Genomic DNA, 26,878 nt, shown 5'->3' on the forward strand with positions numbered 1-26,878 from the left:
AAGAGTATAGAATTCATAATTTTGTAGGTCAGCAGTAAATATCGCTCTTACCTGGGAAGATCTTTTCTTTGAGCTGTGCTTCTTTGTATATCTGTTTTTAAGTCAAGTCAGCTGGATGGCTCAGTTCTGAGGTGTCAGCTGGAATGCCTTTAAAATCCCCCAACTGTCTCATCCCTACATGCTTCGCCCACTGTCCCATGGGCTAGGCTGGGTGTATGCTCACTCCAAGGCACAGGTGCAAGGATAAGTAAGCCTAATTATGCCAGAAAAGCAACAGATGTATTTGCATTCTCCTGAAGATTAAGCTTGAACTGGCATAATATTTCCTTCTCATTCTACTGGCCAAGGCCCAGAGTGAGAGAAAGTGGACACTAACAGAATTACAGTGTCAAGTCTTGGATACAGGAAGAGGTAGAGAATTGAAACCATGTTTTCATTCCATCATTTTATATGGATGAGATGACCATGAATCCTGGTTTGTTCAGAAAAGTTCCAATTTATACCTGTTACCCTTATAGAACTATTAATGGCATGCCCCCTTACTGTGAATATTGTTCCAATTTGAGTGATAAATTATATGACAGCTCCATATTGGGGGGGGGTTGAATAGGGTGAGATGAACCAATTGAATCAGAGTATGTGTAGTGAACAGCAGAGATAGGATAAGAGTCCAGGTAGGAGGTGCCAAGGAACAGGAAATGAACAAAAACAAAATGGGTCTGAGGAAGCCAGGAGAAAAGAGATGCAAGAACAAGAGCTAAATTACAAGATCAATACCAGCAACTCATGAAATAAGATATGCAATATGCCTGTTGCATTTGACAACCAGAAGTCTTTGTTGAACATAGTAAGAAGTTGCAATGAATTAGGGTCAGCTTTAGTTCTTCCTTTTTATTGGACACTTCTGGATCTTAGATTTAAGACAGAAGGGACTGGACTCAGGAATGAGGTCCTTCAAGTGCTAGCATTCTAGGGGTCTGAATACTAAACACCACCTTCAGACTAAAATCAAATGTGCAAGATGCAAGAACTAGAGCTTAAATTTCTTCCCTATCTCTTGACACTAAATAAAAATGGTCTGATGTGTATATATTAGGAATTATTCTAATTTTATTTTATTATAACTATAAATTCATTTTTCTCCATGTATTTGATGTCTTTGATTGACACAGAATTCAATAAGACATACTGTAGTTACATTAAGTATTAACCAGGACATTGTTTTGAAACATTTGGGAAACCGTGATATCTAAGCCTGATCTGAAATCTTACTGAGAATATTAAACAAGACAGCTTTAAGGCTTGTCAAGATTTTTTTGACAATCGTCCTAACTTTGATGAACCAACTAAGAAAATACCCCAGTAGAGTTTACTTGAAAAATCTTTGCAGATTTGACATTGTGTAAAAGTATCCAGTTACAAGCAGATACAGTCTTAATGACAGTAAATGACATTAAATTTTTTCGAAGAACAAAACTCTCATTTGAAGTGTAGGAACATAGCTTTTTGTAATTTGAAACTTGAAGGATAATGAATTGGTTATCACATAAAGGGAAGAAAATCTGACTAGTATTGACTTTGCACCAAAAACAAAAGAAAAGCAAAACAAAAAAGAAAGAGAGAAAGAAAAGAAAAAAGAAAAGGAGAAACCCATGATCTTCATGTTGTTGAGTCCTTTTCTTGGCTGCTGCTTAGACTTTACAAACCTATTTTGTGTGAGTGGACATCAGATTCCCTTTGGGATTCGAGTTTACTTATTTTATCAATAATAAGAGCCTTCTTGTGGAAAGAGAAATAAATCACATATAAATGAAATACAAGAGATTACACCAGGAACTGAGCTTTTACCTTGACGAATCCAATAGCTTTGGCCAGATATCTCAATGTCAAAAGCATTATAAGTATTCTACAAGGTATGTCTGGCAAAGAGAAATCAATAACAAAGTATTGGATTTGATTAAAATGTTTACTTTTTCCCTCTTCTCCCTCCTTTCCCCAGCTAAATAGCCCTTTCCCATACTAATCTGATCTTTTTTATGGTTATTGGCTGGCTTTGATTTTTGTCAAAATGCCACATGCCTTAGAATTTATTTATAAATGATCAAGTTTTCTGCCCCTCCAAAATTTCAATATTGGGGTTCATGCTCTTTTGTCATGCCATGTGTCATGTAACTTGTTAACAGACTTCAAAGAGATTTTAAACACCCCATTTTACGAATTATTTTTATTCTGACAACTTCATAATGCCTTTTATGATTCTTATAGAAGCAAAAGCATGCTTAGCAAGATAATTCTCCCAAGATTGCTCAGCTCAATTGTAGTTTAGTTTTTTCAGTAATTTTGCTCATCAAAGGCTCTTGGATTATTAAAAAATAAATAAATAGATAAAATTCCAGAAAACTGATTATATTTATCTAGCACACCAGGATCTATTCTTTCTACTTGGAATGTTCTCCAAACTCTTCCTTCCCCTTGTTCTTTATATGGCTAACTTTCAATATACTTTCAGGGCTAGGAGCCCTAGTCATTTTCATTCTGCTATAAAAAATACCACATACTGGGTGGCTTAAACATTTTTTGCAGTTCTGGAAGCTTGGAATTCCAAGATCAAGATGATGGTAGATCGGTTGACTGGTGAGAGCCCACTTCCTGGTTTGCAGATGGCTGTCTTCTCATTGTATTCTCACATGGTTGAGAACAGAGAAAGAACAGAGAAAGAACAGAGAAAAATTGTGATAATATCTCAGATACACCTTTTCACCTAACATTTTCTTATGGAATGGCAGGACTGGGAATCATAATGTTTACTTCTGTATTCCCAACATTGTGTGGCATTGAAAAATATTTGTCATCATGCTAATGGTCTAATTGGTACTTTTAGACTTGATAATATCATTTATGGATGATGGCACACATTGCCATTTTTGCATGCCTCTCTCAAGTCCATATTGTCTAGCCTTGACTGATTTGTTTTTTTTTTTTTAAGATTTATTCATTTATTTGAAAATGAGGAGGGGCAGAGGGAGAGAATCTTCAAGCAGACTCCCCACAGAGCATGGAGCCTGACATGGGGCTCCATCACATGACCCATTAGATCAAAACCTAAGCCAAAACCAAGAGTTAGGTAATTAACCAACTGAGCCACCCAGGGCCCCTTGATTTGTTATTTTAAAACATTGCTTTTTTATCATGTTACATTCTAGTGCACCACTCAGTCACAGTCTGTTATTTATGACAAAAAAAAATGCTCCTTATAGTAACATTTGAAGCCCTCTATAATTTGATCTAGATCAATTTTCTGATCTTGGCATACCCCCTTTTCTCCAACACAAGCACTTAGTGCTAGCCAAAGTAATTGTGAGACTGAATTAAAATTATTAAGGGACACCTGGGTGGCTGAGTGGTTGTTTACCTTTTGCTCAGATCATGATCCTGGGATTGAGTCCCACATTGGGCTCCCCATCGGGAGCCTGCTTCTCCCTCTGCCTATGTCTTTGCCTCTCTCCCTGTGTCTGTCATGAATAAATAAATAAAATATTTAAAAAAATTACTTTTTCTTCCTCCTGGACTTTGACTCTCCACCTATTTCCTCACTGACTTTGATTGGTCTCTACCTTCTTGTTTGTCCATCCAGAGCCTTCCCCATTTTGAGATTGAGGCACATGTTATGCTTTCTATGAAGTGTTCTATGATGGGTTTACTCTCCAGTGATGTTTTTCCTTCTGTTCATTTTACATTAGATACTATTTTAATTATGGTTCTATCACATACTACCAATTTACCCTAAAGGAACATTGTACTTTTTCTCTATCATCATTATATTCTAAAGCTTTGGAAAACCAAACAATAAACCAATGAAGGAACTGTGTATATTAACAATAAATAATTTCTATAAGGTTAATTGATAACTCATGACTGTAAATGCATGCTTTCAATCAACATGGTTCTAATGTGGCATCAATATGTTGTAACAGTTAATATGATTTAGAAAAAAAGACATTGCAGAATCACTCAGGGATATTATAGAGTAGGGTAGGTCAAATAACATTTCTCCTCTTTTACTGGTTAAAAGTAAAAGATGTAATACATGGCAACACAGTCCAACAGCAGTGATTGAAAAATGAAATGCATATACCTTTATGACAAATTTTAAAAAAAGAGTAGCTAAAGATATTCTGTTACAACATTCTAACTCTACAATATTTGCCTCAATCCTATCCAGACAGCTATGAGGTGTGTTAGAATGTTTTAAGATTTCCCAACAATAATCCACAATTTGGGGATATGTAAATAAAAGAAGACTCTAGGGATCTAAGGGAAAATAAGAGTCTTAGCAGAAATAACTTTCAGCCATCACAGTTTGTCTTTAAATGTTAGAGAAACAAACTAGAAGTATCCTGTCTTTCAGGGCCCATATGAATTGGTAGGAAGTGTCTAAGATGTGCTTCATTATGGAAAAACAGTACTCTAAATTAAAAAGAAACAGTACTTATAAGAAATGTTTATAAAAATCAGAACAGAAGAGCATCTTCCATGACATCTCAGCACTCTACCTCTTCAAACAAAAATTTACCTGATCCATTTAAGTTGCTCCCTCTATATCCACCCACCCTGCCACACACACATAGATTTTAGTGGGAAAAAAGTGAAAAATATAAAATTGTTGTCTCTTAGACTCTAGATTGCAAGGAAAGACAAAAAGATCACAGATAAACAGGCAAGAGAATTAAGGAAAATTCACTTGTACCATATCAAAGCAAAAATTTGTAATTATAGAACTAGAAATAAATTTTAATCTTTCAAGGGAGGAATGAATAAAATATGCATTCGAAGAAAGCTTGCAATAATCACTCTAACTGCAGAGAAAATAGGAAAGTGTTAAAAAAATAGGGAAAAGTTAACATATGTGGAGGACATAACTGTCTCGATGTAAGAATAATTGGTGTCACTGACATGAAACAGCATATTTACAGATATAAAAAATATTTCCCTGAAATGAGGAAGGACTAAATCTATGCAACAACATGGAAATTATCCTAGACCACACTAATATCAAGATATATTATTGCTAATTATTGAACAGCAAGGATAAAATAATCCTCAAATAAGCAGGTAGAAGAACTACCAAACAAAGGGAGAAAAAGGTGATTTCAGACTTTTCCATAGCAACCATCAATATTGGAATAATCCAGCAATATCTACAAAGTGTTGTATAGGAGAAAACTATAATCCATGTATCCATGTATATTATGTCTACTCAAAGATTGTAAATTATTCCTAAATATTAAAGAACTCGGAAAGTACAGCATCCATGATCCTAGCCTTGTTGAATAAAACAAGTGACAGTCACAGCAGCAGCAGCAAAACCATGAAAATGATATTCACTCAACAAAGGAATGAAGATAAAGTGACAGAGGACCAGGATAATACTCAATGCCAGGAAATACTGGAGCAGTGCTGACAAACTTGTGAGGAAAAACAAGTGGGTTTATTAGAGTGGTAAATTGATCTTAGGTATAGGAGAATTTGAAGTCATAGGATTTATAAATCCTTCTTGAAAAAAAATACTTGACACTGAAAGTTATCTAACCAAAAAAATGAATCAAAAGACATTACAAGAAAAAAAGAACTATTGATAATTGAATCCATTTAAAATCAGAACTGTGGACAATATTTTGATCTTATATTCTGAAACTTGGAAAGAATATTACAACTATCAGAATCTGGTGATCACCAGGACAAGAAGTTTAACAATTCTAATTTTAATGAACTTCAGAGATGAAAGTTGGCAGAAATGGTCTAAAAGTGAAATATGTTTTTTTCCCTATTTTTAAAAACTTTTAAATTTTGATATAATTTTAGAATTATAAATATAGTACAGTGAGTTCTCTGATGGCCTTCATCTGACTTACCCTAACAAATATTAACACCTTATATTACCATAGTACAATGAACAGAACTAAGAAATTAACATTGACACAATACTTTTAACTAAGCATAGACTTTAATCATTTGTTATCAATTTTGCCACTGTTGTCTTTTTTCTTTTCTAGAATGTAGTCCAGGATTCACTGTTGCAATTAGTTTACCTTTCATCTCCAATCTATGGCAGTTCCTCCATTTTTCTTTGTCTTTCATGATCCTGACATTTTTGTAGGGCACGGGTTATATATTTTGTAGAATGACCCTCAAAGTGTGCTTGTTTGATGTTTCTGTGAAGACAGATGACTTCTGTGAAGAATAGCAAAGAGGTAATACGTTCTCAACATATTACAGGGGATGAAACATGTAACTTTAAAAATATTAACTACTCACATTTTTCATATTTTTTTCATAAACTGGGGTGGAAGAAAAATGGACTTGAAGTTCAAACATTCCTGCAGTTCAATTCCTTTTTTCTTTGAGTAAATTCAGTTAATGGTGATTCTAGCAAAACTTTATGTTAATATGTAGAGTATGACTCTAATTTTAAAATATTATATGTTTGCTCTATTTATCTCTAGTTCTAGGTGCAAACATGTGAAGAGAAAAGTCTGAAATTAATTTTGGCAAATATTGACTATCTGGCCAGTGCAATTTTTGTGTGTATTATTAAATTATGCTTTCTCTTTTTCATATGTCCTTTGTATTTTTCTGTTTTTTTAAAATTTCCTTTTATAATGAGATTACATCATTTTGGTTAAAAAAGTTACATGCTTTTAAGCTTAGGCTTCTTTATTTTGTACTTTATACTTGTCTCAGAAAAATAATTCTGCAAAAATATAACTAAATGCAGTGCTTATCTTGAGGATACAAGGATTGTGGGTGCTTTGGATAGACATTTATTTTCTTATCTGTAGCTCCAAATTTTCTACAAGGAACTTGGGTTACTTTGGCCACAAATTGCATATATTACTATTCTCATGGACTAAGAACTGATAATTTCTGAATGGGAGGCAATATTCTCAAGTGACAGGCTTCAGTTACTTAGTGGAATGTTAGTTTTTTCTGTATGTTGTGACATCTTCAAAGGGCAGTTGGTATCTTCTTTATATTAAATATTTGGTGGCTATCAAGTTAGCTAGCACTCTGAAAGTATTAATACTTGTGATAATAATTAATAGCTTTTGAAAAACCCCATACTTTGAAGGACCTGCCATGAAGGGGCACTCTTTATTTATTTAAAGAATCATATAAATACCCTATGTTTCTTTTGGAAAGTTTTAATATTTGGGTATATTATTCATGGTTTAAAAAATTCTTACTACAGTTAGTCCCATATTTGAGAATTTCCTCAAAATCTCCTGATGTATGAACCGGATTATCCTGCTAAAGAACAACCACCAATTGAGCTAAAAGAAATCCTTCTATAAGTCATTTTGGACTAAAATTTAAGGCTCGTAAAGAAATCAATTAGTTTGAGTCATCTTCTATTATACCGCTGATGGACATTTGGAAAAGTGAATGCCTGGATAGTGATTAATGTAAAAGAGTGTAAATAAAAGAGCCATATCAAGTTCATTATAACTTGTTTGGATAGAATTTCTGTTAATAGAATAAAAGTGTACTTCATGGAAATAGGGAAGCCAAAAGCTAGAATGTTTCAGTGATCAAGCTTCTTCTAAAGAGAAGACATGTGATAGGAACCTTTGCATAGTAGTGGTAATTGCATCCACATATGATAAATATTAAAACCTAACCTTTTGCAACTAATTTCATGGTCACCAAACAACATTCTACCCACAAATTGACCTTCGTTGACTTTTAAGATTGGAAGAGAATGTGAGGATTTAGTATTCTGCTTGCCAAACAGCTCTATTTTGTACTTTTAGAATTGTCAGTATGCTTTGTTTTTATCCATATCCTATGAGTTAGTTTTGAGCAAGCTAGTCTCGACTGTCTAAACTTCCCATGGTCCCCATGGTGTCTTCCCCACCCAATCCTTAGCCCCAACAAATGCTGCATTGAAAGGCTCATGAGTAGCCTGTCAGGCTCTCACTTTGAGATGTCTGTTTCCTTTCAGCAGACACCATAAAACTGTGCATGTCAGAGTTAGCATGATTCTCTAGTTGAAATCTTTAACCTTTCAATCAGCCATTTCCTTTTCCAACATTTTTCTTTCCTAATAAAAGTCTTTTGGTTAATTGATATCACTGCTAAAAACAAGGTTCTCTTTGCCCTATCCTGAGGTATGCATCTCCAAAACACAAATGAAACATGGGGTGTTTTTTTTTTTTTAATTTAAGTTCTGTGAAATGCAGACTTCATTGAGAAGATGGTCATGTACTTCTTAATGCTACACCATATTGTGTATCCATCTGTAATCTCTACACTAAGGAAACTAGATCTTCTGTAACTTCCTTATTTTACCCATGGGACTTAACAGTGCTTTCATTTTCTATCCAAGCTCCTACTGAGAGGCACATGGGTGGTTCAGTTGGTTAAACATCTGACTCCTGGTTTCAGCTCAGATCATGATCTCAGGGTCCTGAGATTAAACCCCACATCTGGTTCCACCCTCAGGGTGAAGCCTCTTAGAGATTCTCTCCCTCCTTGTTTCCTCCCGCCCCCCCCCATCTCCCACTCACATAGGCATTCACTCTCAAATAAATAAATACATACATACATACTTTTAAAAAAACCTCCTATTGAAAGTAGTTTTAAAATTAATTCTTTTCTACATATTTAGATGTCCTCAGTGCAGTTATGCAAATTTTAATATTGCTATTGTACATTTATTTGTGAGCTATCAATGGAAATATTTTATTTTGTTTTAGGAATTATATTCGTCACTACGTTATTAATTTGTCCCTCAATTGTATGTTAGAGCTTTCAGATATTTAATTAGACCTGTCTTCAGCTTGGCCATTTCTGCGTGCTTTTGAGAGAAGTTATATAAGTGATTGTCATAATTAAAAAATTAGACTACAAACTAGGTCTGAAAACTGTACTTAGTTGAAACTATTCTTGAAAAAAAAAACTATTCTTTTATGATCAGCAGAACAAGAATTATCTTAATTTTAGTTTTTAGTTCCTTAGACAAATATTTAATGTGTATTATACATTATATATTATGCATAGTACATATTTTATAATTTTTTACTCTGTTACTAGTTCATATATATTTGCATAGAAATATAAAATATATATGAGTACATGTATATGTAAGTATGCATATATAATATGGCCAATTATTGCTGATATTTTTGCTATGTTATAAAAAGGGAAAGTTTGCTCTGAATTCTGTATTAGAGAAATAGTTCATTTCAGGCAGGCATTTTAATATAGCTTTAAAGAATTTATAACTTATATGACCTAAAAGGAAATAAATTAAATTTAAAGGAAAACTATGATTGAGAGGCATGAGAGAGAGAATTGCTGAAGGTAGGGACAGCTCATTCCTAAAGATGTTAGTGAGATGCCTCACTAGACTAGATTATAAAATCAGATATGGAGGAAAACACTTTTCCCCTCACTTCTACAAAGCAAAAATGGTAATATATTCTAGAATGTGCAGAACAAAATCAAATCCCCTTCATAATACAGAAATACAGCTTATATGAATGACCCCTGATGATATACCATATTTGTTTTTTAGCATTTGTTCTTTACATTCTTAACTAATTTTATTTATTTATCTATTTATTTATTTTTTTAAACTAATTTTAAAGCACTGTAAAATACTTAGGAAGAATGGTTATAGGCTTTAAAAAGACCACTCCTTAATAGTCTTTGCATTATCAGTTTCACAAACAATATTTCCAATTGTTGAACAGTTTTGCAGTTTGACTACAGTATCAATAAATCGCACTGTGAAAGATAAATGATTTGCAGCCAAAATATTAATTAAAATTACCTCTAAAAATAAACAAAACATTTTAACTTTAGGTATAAACCAACAATTTAAATCACACTCTTAGTATAGAGCCAAGCTCCTATGTTATTTACTCTGCATAATTTGCCACTCTGAGAAAACCTCAGAAGAATTATTCAGACATATAGTTATTATATTAAATTACCAAGGCAAACTTGGACTTATAGTTATCATATTTCCTTGAGCAGCAAAATAGGTATTTTCCAAACTACCTATCTTTCAAGATAGGAGAAACAACAGTGCTAAGAACAAAATGTTATCTCATGAAATATACATTTTTATTTTTATTTTTTTACATTTAATACCTACTTATCTGAAATCTGATAAATTTGAGAAAAATAATGACAGTAAGTTTTCCATGGGTTAGGGAGCCTGGATGGCTATCAATTAAGCGTCTGCCTTCGACCCAGGCCCTGGGGATGAGTTCCGCATTGTACTCCTTGCTTAATGGGGAGCCAAAGTCTCCCTCTCCCTCTATCTGCTGCCCCTGCCCCCGATTGTGCTCTGTCAAATCAATCAATCAACCAATCCTAAAAAAGAGAGAGAGAAAAGAAAGAAACTTACTTTTCCATGGAAAGTTTCACATCTATGAAATATTTAAATTTTATACCAATACAATAGTATACATAAGAATTTTTAAAATTCTCTACATTATTATTTGAAAAAATAAATTGTCAAGGAATAATTTTATAGTGTGATAGCTAGTATATACAGATAGAATGATTATAATATGTAATCAATAACATTAAATAATTTGTTTTGTAATCATCTTCATGAAAGATGTATAATTTGAGTGTAATTTCAGTAGACTAAAGTCATAAAACTGACATCCTTCAAACTACTTAAGCAATTTCAAGCCTTCTAAATATTGGCAAGTTTAGTGAGAGGCACACTTCAGGAGATTTCTAAGCCAATGACTTCAGTGACACTATAAAATACCTACAGGTTATGTGAGGGAAAACCCTGAATATAGAAATGTAAAATCAAATAGAAAAGCTATCATGTTAAATCCAAAAGGTCTCATTAGTAAATGATACTTTCCTTTCAGTAATCTTACTGTATTTCTCAAAGACTTTCAATTATTATTTGTACCAAGGAAGTATTGTTCAGGATTCGAAAAGTGTGCAAATGTATATAAGCTACACAATTAACTATTAGTAGTCTGTTACACAACTGAGAAGTCTCAGAAGTAGGTAATAGAATCAAAAGTATTTCTGCTGTTCCCTCTCCAACTTCCAGTATCATCACAAAAATATCAACAATCTAATCATGAATGACAATAATTTAAAGTGACTTTCATTGGTTATTTTGGTAGACAAGACAGATAGTTTTACTTCTATTTATCTTTCTTCAGTTATTTTCTTGACCATTATTCTGTGTGTAGATGAATTGTATTCTCTTACTTGTAAATTACCTGTTTATTAATTTATCTTGTTGAATTATTTTCCATTTGAATAAACTATAATTCAAATGTCTCTCTTTTTATGAAATATTAGTAATTTTGTTTTAGTTTTACTTCAATTTCAGTATATTGAATTTTGGAGCTTGTATGTTTTGGTCAACATTTTTGGGAATAATAGAGTGATTTTTTTTTATCAATGTAGGGCTTAGAAAGTCATCCGTCATACCTACAATTTGATTGATATTCAATGACATTTCTTCTACTTTTTAGTGTATTTTTAAGTCTATTTTTTATGGTAGTTTTAAGCTTACAACAAAAGGAGCTACAGAAATTTCTAATATGCCTTTTGCCCCATTAGCAATATCACCTACCAGAATGCTATATATATATATATATATTCAAAGATTTTTATCAAAGATTGACCCATCATAATCACCCAAAGTCAAAGGTTTATAATTCACTCTTGTACATTCTGTGAGTTTGGCAAAAGTTTAATGACATATCTGCAATTATATATCATACAGTGTATTTTCAGTGCCCTAAACATCTGTGCTCCCTCTAGTCATCTCTCCCCACCCCTGAACTCCTTAGCAACGTGATGTTTTTATTGTTTCAATAATTTGCCTTGCTAGAATGTCAGATAGTTGGAATCATACAGTATGTAGCCTTTACAGATGGTCTTCTTTTTTCACTTAGTATTACGTGTTTAAGTTTCCTCTATGTTTTTCCATGGCTTCATGGATCATTTCTCCTCAGTGCTCAAATAATATTCCATTGTCTGGATGTGCGAAGTTTATTTGTCCAGTCACTACTAAAGGACATCTTGGTTGATTCCACATTTTCACAATTATGAAGAAAGCTGCTGTAAACATTCATATGAAGATTCTTATGTGATTATACATTTTCAACTCCTGGTAAATACCATAGAGTTTAAATGCCAACATTTGTTATTTCCTGATTCATTCATTTTAGCCATTCTGACTGGCGTGAGGTGGCTTCTCATTGTGGTTTTGGTTTGTATTTCCTGATGCTGAGTGATATTGAATATTTTTTCATGTGTTTTTTGGCCATTTGTGTATCTTCTTTGGAAAATATCTTTTCATGTCTTCTACCCATTTATTGATTGGATTATTTGTTCTTAGGTGTTGAGTGTGATAAGTCTTAGTAGATTTTGGTTACCAGCCCTTTATCTGATATGTCATTTGCAAACATCTTCTGCCATCTGTCAATTGTCTTTTGGTTTTTTCAACTGTTTCCATTGCTGTGCAAAAACCTTTTATCTTGATGAAATCCCAATAGTTCATTTTTGCCTTTGTTTCACTTGCCTTTGGAGTTATGTCTAGTAAGAAGTTACTGCAGCTGAGGTCAAAGTGGTTGCTGCCTGGGTTCTCTAGGATTTTGATGGACTGCTCCCTCACATTTAGGTCTTTCATCCATTTTGAGTCCATTTTTGTGTATGGTGTGAGGAAATGGTACAGTCTCATTCTTTTGAATGTAGCTGTCCAATTTTCCCAACAACATTTGTTGAAGAGATTGTCCTTTTCCATTTGTATATCCTTTCCTGCTTTGTCAAAGATTAGTTGACGGTCCATGGCTGGGTTCTGTATTCTGTGCCATTGATCTATGTGTCTGTTTTTGTGCCAGTACCATACTGTCTTGAGGATTATAGCTTTGTAATAGAGCTTGAAGTCCGGAATTGTGATGCCACCAGCTTTGGTTTTCTTTTTCAACATCCCTTTGGCTTTCCTGGTTCCATACAAACTTTAGAATTACTTGTTCCAACTCTGTGAATTAAGCTGATGGTATTTTGATAGGGATTGTGCTGAATATATAGATTGCTCTGGGTAGCATAGACATTTTAATAATATTTGTCCTTCCAATCCATAAACATGGAAAGTTTTTCCATTTCTTTATATTTTCCTCAGTTTCTTTCATGAGTGTTCTATAGTTTTCTGAGTACAGATCCTGTGCATTTTTGGTTAGGTTTATTCCTAGGTATCTTATGGTTTTAGGTGCAATTGTAAATGGGATCGACTCCTTAATTTCTCTTTTTTCTGTCTCAGTTAGTGTAGAGAAATGCAAATAGCTTCTGTGCATTGATTTCATTGCTTGCCAGTTCGCTGAATTCTTGTATGAGTTCTAGCAATTTTAGGTGGAGTCTTTTGGATTTTCCATATAGAGTATCATGTAATCTGCAAAGAGTGAGTGTTGTCTTTAATCATTAGATTGTTGATAATTTTCCTTATAATTTAGTTTTTATGTTTTTAAATATAATCTTACATGTACAAAAATTTAAATTAAAAGCATAATAACATAATTTTACTTATGCCTATTTATGATATTAATGGGCTTCCATTAAGACTTTCAAGTAGTGCTAACATAAATAAATTTTTAAAATCTATTTATGGGAACTTTGAATAGGGATTAACATGAAGAAGTTTGTCATCTGTATGTATGCTGTAAGTCCCCAAATATGTCAATGTTCTTGTTAGCCAGAAATGAGTATAATATTAAATAATGTTTTACAGTTTTCAAAGTGCTTCTGGCATTATTGCATTTGGAGACACCAATCAGATTACGCGGATAGATCTGTAGGTGAAACAAATCTGACATGATCAAGTCCAGTATGTGTTGATCAGTGGAGGTCACTCAAATTCATATTCTTATACTCTAGATGAAACATGTTTAGAATTCCCTAGTTGGTATTTTAAGAAAAAGTATTTAAAGATAATGTAATTATGAATAATTCAATAAAATGACTAGTAAATGAACACATACATATTTGACTACACTTTTCAGCCAAATTTGAACAGTTATTCCTCTCAATAAATGCATAATAATAATAATAATAATAATAAAGTACTATTTGATCCCCATGCTGTCTTATGCACACTGCATTTCAAGTCTTTACTCTGAATCTTGCAGTAGTATTTCAAACTTCATCAGTTTCTGCATCACAGTCTTTTTATACCTATGACTTTAAAAAAAATCTTTAAAAATATAAATTCCTTTTCTTTTTGTTTCTACATCCACATACATTTTCTTAAGCATTCAGCATCATACTATTTTATTTTCTAGGGATTTCACTCTCCAAGTGTCATGTTGTCTTTGGTTAGTCTCAGGCTGAAGCTTGTGCATTGTTCTAGTGGGTCACTGCCAGACTTTGAGCTCAATGCACACAGGGCTAATTCATATCTTCAAATGATGTACATCTAAGTTCTTATTCCAGCTTCTGCTGTAGCTAACTATTCCATAGCCAGTAATTTCATCCTTAAGTGGAATGATTGCACGGTAGGGTTTCACATTTATTATGCTTACAAAATTCCATCTTAAAGAAAGGGCTGACTTCCTGGAAGCTGGCAACAAGAACAGTTATCCTTCTAAAAAACAATGCATTTCTTACCTCCCCCTCGACCTTTAAAAAAATTCTTTAAAGCTATGTGCTCCGTGCAAGTGACAACTCCTCAGAGCCTATTGTTTGGAGATCCATAAACTTTACTTCTTAGTGTTCACAACTTCTTTGTGAATTATATTTTAGCAAACATTCTTAGTTAGATCCACATTAGAGAGTCACAGTAGAAAAGTATCTTTTCTTTCTTTTACAGATGAGAATACTGTTTCCACAAGCAATTAGGCTTTTAAATGGCAAATATGTGATTGAAACATAAGAGTGCTAACTTCTGCCAATATTATAGTTTACCTTATTTTCAGAATAATTAAGAGCTATTATTGAGCACTAAATTTATACACCTAAAAGATCTTATTTACTTGTAAGGCTTGAGTATAGAATTCACACAGAAGATAAACTATTATGTACCTTGATATTTACTAATTCCTTGATGAATGGTACAGCCTTGGTGAAGGAGATCTAATCTATGAAAATGTGGCAAATTCAGGTGAAATCTGTGCTATTTTCCAGAGTTTATCAGAAATGTGATGGAGAATCTGCTGAAATCATATCTATCATTTCCCTATTCACTCCACTGATTTTATGGTGGAATAAATGACACTCCTAGAAAGACCAATAAAACATTTTAGTGATTATGAAACCACAGGAAATTAGAGGACTCAGGGATAGGTATGTTGTTACCAATACTTCTTTCCCTTATCTACACTTGCAGGGATGGGGGGACAGGAAAGGTAAAGAGCTGGCTTTAAACATGATTTAAATTAATGAAGTTTGGATTTCTGAAAAGTAGATTCATAAACTGAAATGCTCATTCAGTTAGGTTCCCAGACAGAAATACAACATAGTTCAGAATATTAGAAAAAGCTTTGTTTGCCCTGAAACAAATTCTCTTGATTTTATCAAGAGAATTTCAATCTGAATGCAAGGCTGGTCATTATAAACAATAGATCTGTTGTGGGAAGGAAAATAACAATTTGAAAAGGAAACATGAAAAATAATTAGGGAAAGGATAAGAAAGAATATCTCATGCCTCTGAGAATGGAAATTACACACTCTAGCCTCACATTTCAATGTGTGGGAATATAGATAATCTTATATTTATTACCAGTATTTGAAGTGATAGTATATAAGATTGGATTTGAATAATGCAAATATATGCCCTATTCAATAGAAATAGACTAGTCAAGTTTGAGTGGATGTACAGCTTCTAAGATCCCTGTGTTATCTCTAAAGTAGAAGTAGCATGGAAAAGAATATTTGGGTGATAAAGAAATGAGTGGAATGTCATTCCTAGGATATGATAGCTTTCTTCCTCTACTCTAAAAGCAATTGAGTGAAAGAGGTTTTATTTGAATTTGGAATGATGCCAAGCATTATAACTGACTTTAACGAAGGGGAGTTTTTTATATAGAAGAAAATATGCTCAAGAAAAGGAAGACTTTATAACAAAGCTACCTAAAGCCCAATGAACTGAGTTTCCTATTATTAGAAATTTTAAATAGAGGTTGGGCATTAAAATAGTAGAATATCAGTAGGAATAATTAAAACAAGGAAATGTGATTATATTATATGGATTTAAGGGCTCTTCTAGCCTTAAAATTTTGGAATTCCATGATATATGAATTCACATTCCTTAAGCTAGTTTTAAATGTATCCAAATTATCATTATAATATTTCCAAGTATGGTAAACCTCTTATTTTATACCAGAATCACAGGCAGTGCTTCTTCTGGAACCAGAGAAATATCTTGTTCTATCTACTATAAGACTTTCAGACAGGACATTGGCTTCAGGTAATGAAGTACATATCCTACCTCTGCTGACCTTAAATATTTTGTCAAATCAATCCTCCTAGGACTTGAACTCAGCATCACACCCACATATTTTGGTTGCCGTGTACTCTTGAAAATCAGAAAAGAGTACAGTGAAAAATTCTGTAATCCAGGACTAAGATCAGATGTCAAAACAAGGTAAAGAAGCAGTATCATTAGAGGAGACTTTTTCACTGGAAAACTGATATTCCCCCATTCAATGCCACTTAGACTTGGAAAATCCTTTAGCTAGTGGAACAGGTAGGTGTCAGTGTGAAGCTGACACTTGCCTTGAAAATCATTTACCAAAACCTGGGAATGCCTGTGATTATACAAAGCATAGATCTCAAAATAACTAAATTCAGTAATTAAGTACAAACACTATAATAGAAAGCACTATCAGTTCTTAAATGTATTTTCTACTCTTCCTAAAAAAATAAAAAAAAAATCTGGTCTTGTTATGTTCCCAGTGTTAACATCCTAAAATTAATATCTGATTACTTTCTTAACTCCTTTTAAAACCCTTTGATCTCTCCTTGTGGCGTACAGATTAATATAATTTAGGACTGCAGGAAAGGTCTTTTATTATTTGACTGTTGTTTATCTACTTAGCTTAATTTTTTTCATTGTTCTTTTCTTCTTGAATGCAAAATACTTAAAAATCTCTGATTATGCCACAGTTTTCACACGCTGAACATTCATCCTTTTTCCTTTTCTGCTTTCACATTGTGAGCACCTGCTTATACAAAAGATGTGAAGGATATGAAGTACACATATTCCTCAAATTATTTACATTTTTTCTTTGGCTTAAATTATGAGAGAAGTCTGTATATATTCAGAGATCACTTTATTAAATGCCCTATCATGGTAATCCAAATACTCATTGAATTAGACTTTTTTCACTAGGAGTATAAGATATATTATTTCTTCAACTTACTTAATGTGAGCTAATTGTTTATTCATTGAATTTATTTATGTCCTGCATCTATACAAAAAGGATATGAGGTAGGTGGGGGATATGCTATTTTCCTGGGCCTATATGATAATATCCTCCAACACAATCTGAATTTATGTGTGTATAGTAACTCAGGCAAAATTCAGAAGGAAATAATTTAGTATGCCATGAAATTAAGCTTCTTTAAAAAGTAAATATCCAAATAAGAAATCTAGTAATAAGATGGGACATAGGATCTACTTACCTACATTATTCTTTTCTTACGTTATAAGCCCTGAAAAATTATCTATTAGAAATAGGACTTTAGGGACATTAGCATATTCATAACTGTGTTTCACACATTAATTCATTGATTCAATAGCTATTTATCAAAATTCCCTATGTGCTAAGTATGAAGCTGGCATTGGATATATAGCAGTTAATTTAAAAAACAGTTTCTGTTTTAATATATGCTACATTCTATTGGCGGGGGGGCAATAAATAAATAATGGTAAGTGCTATAGAGAAAAATGCTATAGAGAAAAGCCATTCAGTAAAGAGTAACAGAGAGAGGCAAAAAGTTAGGATGATATAGTATTTTAAGTGGGATTGGAAGAGATGCCCTTCATGATAAGGTGAAGTTGAAGAAAAGGTCTTTAACTGAAGTCATGGAGCAAGCCATGGGAATATCCACAGGAGATAGCATCTTAGTGCCAGAAGAAGTGTATGAAGATATCCTGAGGGGAAGAATGCTTCGTATGTTTGAGAAGTATGGAGGGATGATGGATGGAGTTGTCTAGTACAGTGTCTGGAGCATATGACTAACTGTGAAATGAATAAATGAATCTCCTATGTCTTCTAGAACATTGGGTCAAAAGAAAGACATGGAAAAGGAAGTATCAAATGTAGAAATTGTGAGATAGCTGAAAAAATGTATTTAATGTTATGAATATAACATTTTCTTGACACAGTCATAGGGTATGCATAGAAACTTAATTTTCAAAAGGATGAGAACTATATTTTAGTACCTATGGATATATATCAAAATATTATAATGACTGAGGTTATGTTGTTCAAGAATATAAAGAATATTCAATTCTAATGTATCACATGCATGCATATGAATGACAACTAGAGAATACTCAGAAGCATGTTGGATACAATAAGAAAATTAAATAATAAAATAATTCCCAAGATTGAAATTGATATGTAATAGTTTAAAGGCATTCCTGGGCATCTCTATCTTATTTTCAGGGTGACAACATTATTCATGATCTCCATATAAAGTTTCATAAATTAACCTACCAATTTCTGTCCTTCTGCATCTACAACCTAAGCAATAACATAATTAAAGGATAAAACAAAATAAAAAAGAGTAACATGCTGGTAGTTTTACAATTCCAATATTTTTCTGTCCTCTGTACCAAGATTTGCTTTAAACTTGTTTGTTTTGCTATAAACTTGTGTGTGTGTGTGTGTGTGTGTGTGTATCCCTAAAATTATGCAGTTATTCCATTCTATTAACACAGATCTGTGAAAAACTGAAATCTCTCTTTCCTTCTTACATACATCATTTGTGCATTTACATAATAAATAGCATGTCTTATAAATACTATATACCAGGCATAGGAGAGTCCACTTGCATCTTTCCACTCCTGTGTAAAAATGAAAAGACTGAGCTGAAAATCCGATTGAAATTTCTCAAGCAACTGGCAAAGGTACACCTGGAGCTCCAAACAATACACCCAACCAAGGGCAGTGGTTTTGCAGCCAGTAAGGGAAGGCCTGATCTTGCAGAACACTCTGCTTTTGCTAGCATCTGTAATATCTGAACATAAGGCTGTCTTCTGAATTCACTTTATGTATGATTCTTGGTTGATTCTAGATTTCTACACAAAAGAAGGGTATATCATTTGGGAACAAAGGGAACAGAAGTTGGATGTGGGCACTGTTTACTTCAAAAAAGACCATTTTCTTTGTAGACTGGTGTTCACTTTACTCTGTCACAGTGCCCTCATTCACCAGCCAAATGCAGCTAGCAGCTCCATATCAAAGGCTAAGGATTTAGAAGAACTTGGATGAATGCATTCTTTGCCCTTTTTGTTTTAATTTTTAACTTAAAGTTTGGGGGACTCTCACAAACTAGGCACATTAAATGTAAATCAAAATATTTTAATTTTTTTCAAGTAATCTAAGTTCTAAGTTTAGAGCTTTTCTGATACAATTATTTCATGAGCTCATTGATACCAAAATTTTTATCTTTTACCTATAAAAAACATGAGAAAATATTTTAATATAATTTGGTTATAGGTTTTTCTGCCACATAAATAATACATATATATCTATAGTAAGTGAAAATATTGTGACTGATATTCCTTTTACAAATTCAAATAATCCTGTTAAGTAGATAGACACAGGTATATGAAATTATAGAATAATGAAAGTAACTGGATTCCCTTCTACTATCTATAGACATAAGGATAAGCAATTCCACGTAAAAACTGGATATCACAAGAGAATCTCTTAAAAACAGTATCAAGTTTGAATATTACCCAGAATTTAAAATGTGCTGTTGTAAGAATTCTCTTATTTGATTTTCAAAGCAACACTTTAGGCTATATTGAGCAGGACTTACTATCCATATCTTTAAAAAAAGACAATGAATTCCAGAAATGTTAAGTGTAAATGTTAATGGCCTGTCCACGGTCATGTGGGCTGTCCAGCAGAACCAGAATGAGAAGTTAACCAAATGTAAATAAGAATGATTTAGTGTACTTGCTAACAAACTGGATCCACTTTTTCTCTTTTTGGGGATTTCGACTTCTCTTATTTTGTGGAGCTGTGGGAAACCCTGAGTTTTGCTTGACTTGGAGCACTTTTTGAGTTTTGGTTCATCATTCTTTCTTTCTTTTTCCCTTTCCATCCTCAAATATTTTATTATCTTGGGTGCCAAAAGCATACAATTTTGCATATTTCAAACCATATCTTTTGAAAAGCCAAAAATTTCAGAGAAATTCAGAAATTCATATTCTATATATTTTGGGTTTGGTTAAGTTCATACACATGAGCAACAGACTTAATTTATTAAAAGCTTATGAGAATGTTGTTTATTGTTGACTAAATATCAGTTGATGGGACTTGTAAAGATCATTACAACTGCTTATCTCAGTTGTGATTATTACTATTGTGATTTTTGTGGGGGTTTTTTTTTGCCACATAGTTTAAAGCAAGGGAGAAGAATGTAAAACTTATATGAAAGAATTTTCAGCCAGACAGAAATACATTACAGTAATTCTTACCCTAGAGCAAGACTTATGTCCATAATAGCTTGCTAGCCCATCAGAAGAACAGATTTGATAAAGAGCCACAGTTAAAATAATTTTTATTTTGTGTTTGTTTGGATAATTTTTTAAGTAAGCCGGAGGCCCACCATGGGACTTGAACTCATGACCCCAAGATCGAGAGTTTCATGCTCTATGGACTGAGTCAGCCAGGCACTCCTGCTTGAATATTTTTAGACAAATATATTTTTGGGTCTTTAGTATTAAAAAGTAAAATTTTGAATGGCAAATATATGTACAAATAAACAACAGCTGCATAGTAAAAGACAGTTTTAAATATCTGTCTATTAGTGAAGGACTATCTGTCAGAGTCATTTCTTTTTAATTCTGCTAATCTGAAACTAAAATACAGAATGGGAGAAGATATTTTCCAATGACCTATCAGATAAAGGGCAAGTATCCAAAATCTATAAAGAACTTACCAAACTCAACACCCAAAGAACAAATAATCCAATCAAGAAATGGGCAGAGGACAGGTCTTCTTTTTTCCAAGAAGACATACAAATGGCCAACAGACACAGGGAAATATGCTGCACATCACTTGGCATCAGGGAAATACAAATCAAAACCACAATGAGACACCATCTCACACCAGTCAGAATAGCTAAAATGATGTACTACATGTTGGCTAATTTAATTTAAATTAAAAAATTATAAGGAAAATAGGTATCCTTTTATAACTATAACCTTCTTCACTCTGTAATCCACCTTTCCTCCACCACCTTTAAACTCTCCTTCTCCAGTGCTTGTTTCTCTGCTGTACTTAAAAATGTACTTCTCACAGCATAAAAAGGAAAAAACAAAAACCCAAAAAACGAAACAAAACAAAAAAACAAGTAAGCAAATACTTGTTTTGATCTTGCCATTTCCTGTCTTGGAAATACTGGGTAACTTTCCTTATTCTTTTATAAAAACACAACTTCATTCATTCATTCATTCACATATTTATTCATTCTGGAAGTATTTGCTGAGTACTTCAATTAGTCAATCCTAATGCTTGATGCCATAGAAACAGAGAGAAGAATGAGTTCTCAATCAAAATCACAGGGAAAGAGTACGAATAAGCAATTCATTATACTTAGGGAGAGAAAAGTTATAAAGAGAACGATAGAAGGATCATGCAATGCATAAGAATATGAGGAAAATGATGGAATTAAAATTTTCTTGGAATTAATATTTTACCAAAAACTCCTAGATGTTTCTGCTCATGTCATTAATATCCATTCATTTCTTAAACTAGCAGTCATGTCCACCACTTGAAAGTCACTGCTTTTTTAAACATCTACTAATAACCTAAATGGAAAATCTAATGGCTTATCCTTAACCATTCAACTCATCAAAATCTTTTCTCTCTCAAGATCTAGCTCAAAAATATCCTAATTTCTGGTTCACTTCCTTCAACATCCAAACTGCATTCCTGGACCATTTAGTTCATCGAAACATAAACAATACTGACCTATTGTATTGTATTAAACTTTTTAAATTATCTTAGTCGATGTCTAAAATTTCATCATTCTGAGGCTACATTATCCACAGACCCTACACATAGCCCAAAAACTAATACATACTAAAAATAAATATTGACTTAGGCAATTAATCTAAAAGGATATAGAATTAATCCAGAAAGTGTGCAACAGCAGTTTGTCTCATCAAACTTGAATTACTAAACAATACAAGTAAGTATGTAATTGTTATGGGCTCAAATAAGATCTTGAGATTCAAGCATTTAGTATGCCACTAAAAGCAAGAACGATTCGACAAACACACACAAATTACTGATAGCATATAACCATTTGTAAAAAATAATCATAAATTGACTTTTTAACAAATTACTTTTTTTATATTCTTGCAAATAGTGGCAACAAATTGGCTACTTCAAGTGGTGATACTACGGTTAAATTATGGGACCTGTCTAAAGGCAATTGCATTTTGACCTTTGAAGGACACAGTCATGCAGTATGGTCCTGCACGTGGCACTCCTGTGGTGATTTTGTGGCTTCCTCCTCACTGGATACAACTAGTAAAATCTGGGATGTTAACAGGTAAGAAGTACTTTTAAACATTATTAACCCTCTCTGTTATAAATAAAGGCAATGTTTTGTTTTGTTTTGTTTTGTTTTGTTTTCCGCTCTCAATGCTTCCCCACCAGGGAACATTTAAAAAAAAAAAAGGTTAGTTGATAAAATTATAGAAAGCTACTGAAATAATGTCTGTAAAATTCGTTTCTAACTCTGTTAATCATTATTGTTATAACAAGTCCTTTCTAAATGTAAGTATAAAGATCAATCCTATGTAATAGGATTAGAATTATTTCATTGGGAAGCTGTTGTTTTAAGCAGAAGAAAAATAAATACTTATTTTAAAGAATGAGAATTTTAGTTCTCCCTTCCTCAGAATTGCTTCATTATCAAATCAGCAATTTAATAGACATGAATATTACAGAGATAATTACTTGCTTTATGCTTAAGTTTGATATATTATAATATTTTTCCCAAATTAAATGCTTATCAATTCACAAATTGCAAGAACTAATATAATTTGATGTATGTAAAGTGTTATAAAATACTTTATAGATATAGAAGTTTTATATTTTTATCTTAATTTGACAGACAAATCTATTATGTTTACAGTGTCAAATACTTCTCATCCATGTATTTATGTATAATTACTATATCCTATTAGATGTGAAAATAGTATTCAAAAAGCTGCTATCAAATATCCTGATTGCTTCAGGTAACCTAAGGGATTATAAATCATCAGTCAGACTTCTGTCACTTAAATTATTAAAATAGTGTTCAGATTCCAAATATGAGATAATGACTCCTAGAAATTTAGGTAAACAAATGTCACTGAGCTACTGTAGTTTATTTTGTAAAAGAAAAATTGGCTCACTATGAAGATAGACACTACTGATTTGGGGTTATGGGTAGAACAGTTACCTTGAACAAACTCTATTCATTCTTTCTTGAATTATGGGTAACCTATTTAGGAGAGTGGGCAAGTATGGTGCTTGCAAAAAGTTAGCAGGTTTTCCGGGAAGATTCATTGAAAGGGTATGCTCTGTCCTATGCATAAGTTGGCTGTCTCCTAAGGCCACTTACCAGTTACTCTGTTCTTTTTTCTCAGCCCCAAACTAACACTTCTATATCTGTTTGTGTGATGTGTAAATGGAACTTTGCAGACTACATTTTTGCTTTGCAAGCAGACTCTCTGTTAGGCTTTGGTAATAGTAGGGAACTTGTGGGAGACTGTAGGGCTGGAGGAGGTAAAAGGGATTTGCTTCTCCCTGTCTCCTACCTATGGGCTTCTTCTGGACCTGTAGTTCCCGTGAGCATCACCAGCAACACTTCACCTCACTAACATAGCTTCGGTCTTATTACAGCAGCTAAATCCAGTTGGCAGCTTTTCTAATGTTTGCAGTAAAAAGCTGGATCATGCTGTCATCAAAGACATTGCTCCAGCAAACAGGCGCCTCCTTCTCCAAGGTCTGTGTTCCCAGCTCAGCATGGCCCCTTTTCTAAGCTGAGGAACACCAAATACCAGTAGACAAGTGCCCCTTCTTCAGAGGACTAAGTTTCACTCCTGTAGGCATCCCTCTTCAAGTTTCTAAGTTTAACCAATTCCACCCTATTTCCTTTATTCACTAAGTCCTATGGGTGATAGCTCTTTTCTGCAGTGCCTCTCTCTATGATACCTTAATATTCTCTTTTTCTCTATTTAGTTGTCCAGTTAACAACTTTATACATAGGTAATAATCCTATATATTAAATTCTTACTGTTAAAATGATAGGCGCAAATTTTGTCTCCTAACTTGACAAATAGAGGACATTAATGAATAAATAACAGAACCCACCTGAGTTATACAAATTCAGCTAAATAATGTTTGCATATTCTGCATGGGAAAACATGGCTCCGAATAATATAATTTAGACCTATTTCCATCTAAAATAGTTAATAATTTAAGATGTGTTTTAATTCTCAAATGGATACCATTTACCTATCTGGAGTAATCAATCATATGCAATTCTTAATTTTATTATGTTTCTATATTATCATATTTTATAAGTATTTATTAATTATGTTTCTATATTATATGATCAGATTTCATAAGTATTATAGTATACTGGAATTTATTTTTTTAAAGATTTTATTTATTTATTCATGAGAGACATAGAGAGAGAGAGAGAGAGGCAGAGACATAGGAAGAGGGAGAAGCAGGCTCCATGCCCTGGGCCGATGCAGGACTCCATCCCAGGACTGCAGGATCATGCCCTGGGCCGAAGGCAGGCACTAAACCACTGAGCCACCCAGAGATCCCCAATATCCTGGAATTTAAAAATATTTTATTGAGGTATGATTGACTCGAGGTTGTCACAAAAAGCTATACCTATATAAAGTATATAACTCGATGAGTTTGGTAATAAGTATATACCCATGAATAAGTATACACCATCACCAATCTATGACATAAACATATCCATTACCTTCAAAAACTTTTTCCTGTCTTCTTTTATTACTATTACTATTATTATTATTAGTCAAGAACTCTTAATATAAAATCTAACCTCTTGATAAAATTTTAAATATACAATACAGTGTGGTTAACTATATGTACTGTGTTATGCAGTAGATCTGTAAGACATTCATTTTCTTTAACTGAAATTTTAACAATAGTGTCCAATTTTAATGTTTATCACCTTTGGGTTAGATGAGAATCCTAATAGAAGATTGTGGTGCATTCTAAAATATAGTATCTTTTCCCATGTTTTAATCATTCGAAGTGTTTATTTTATTTTTTAAAATTTTTATTTATTTATGATAGTCACAGAGAGAGAGAGAGAGAGAGAGAGAGAGAGGAGAGAGAGGCGCAGAGACATAGGCAGAGGGAGAAGGAGGCTCCATGCACTGGGAGGCCGATGTGGGACTCGATCCCGGGTCTCCAGGATCGCGCCCTGGGCCAAAGGCAGGCGCCAAACCGCTGCGCCACCCAGGGATCCCCATTTGAAGTGTTTTTTAAAAAAAATACTATAGTTAAAAAAAAAACTAATTCCCAGTAGACTCAGTCCTACTTAGAATTATTTCAAAAGTTTTGATTTGATGACTTTTCTCCATGACCTTAATATCCAAATACTGTCTTCCAGTTGATACCTGGGAGACGTTGATATAACAGATCAAAATTGCTCCTAATTGATGTCAAAAATTCTTTATATTTCAAATTTCCCATCAATGTCAAGAACCTACTTTCATCACCAAAGGCAAAAAAAATATCTACCAATTTTGAAGCTGAGGTAGTGGACCAATAATGGCAAATAAGGGAGAAATTGATTATTTCTATAGTGGTTATTGATATATCTTTGAGTCATAATCAAGACACTGGGTTGTCATTTAAAATTATTCATGGATAATACTTTGTAAATAAGACTAAACTAGTATCTTTAAAATGTTATAGGTTATTGGAACTGGCTTAGTGATTTAAGGGGAGAAGCTATTTGCCTTAGTAAGATGGTGGCGGAAGCTGTGCTGTACTGGGCCGTAATACTCTTATTCTGAGGCCATATAGTTTTTAATTTAAAAAATTATATTTATAGATTTTATTGTTCACCAGAGAAGGAGGAGTTTAAAATATATTTTTCTCAGGATACCTGGGTGGCTCAGTGGTTGAGCATCTGCCTTCAGCTCAGGGCATGATCCTGGATCCTGGGATTGAGTCCCACATCGGGCTCCCTGCATGGAGCCTGCTTCTCCCTCTGCCTGTGTCTCTGGCTCTCTCTGTGTCTCTCTCATGAATAAGAAAATAAAATCTTTAATATATATATATATATATTTTTTTTTCTCTCTCTCTCTTCTACAATCTACTTTTATCTTTGAGCTCCTGGCTTAGTTTTGAGCATCCTTTAGTTGATGTCAGGTCCCTACCCTTGCAACTGCTCCTCAATTGGACATTACTTGGCAAAAGCATCCAATTAGCTCCTTAGCAGTTGGATAACTGTGAATCATAATTAACATAAAAAATCCCAGATCAAGAGCTACATTTACTAAGTGCTAATAAGAATCTCCAAATAGTATCTGTGGTACAATTAGTCTGAATGTGTCGACAGTCTACAAAGTTTCTATGAATAATTAACAGGA

The 26,878-nt window shown here is 33.2% G+C and overlaps 1 protein-coding gene across 1 annotated transcript in view; it reads left to right on the forward strand.

Moving 5' to 3' along the window:
• Nucleotides 1–26,878, forward strand: part of SPAG16 (sperm associated antigen 16) — a 925,123-nt gene that overhangs the window by 461,744 nt on the left and 436,501 nt on the right. The window contains exon 12 of the mRNA XM_055345436.1: nt 22,606–22,791. Within this exon, the coding sequence (XP_055201411.1) occupies nt 22,606–22,791 (186 nt within the window). The remainder of the gene's footprint in view (nt 1–22,605; nt 22,792–26,878) is intronic.

The sequence above is a fragment of the Nyctereutes procyonoides genome, unplaced genomic scaffold (assembly GCF_905146905.1).
Source record: "Nyctereutes procyonoides isolate TBG_1078 unplaced genomic scaffold, NYPRO_anot_genome, whole genome shotgun sequence".
NCBI lineage: Eukaryota > Metazoa > Chordata > Mammalia > Carnivora > Canidae > Nyctereutes > Nyctereutes procyonoides.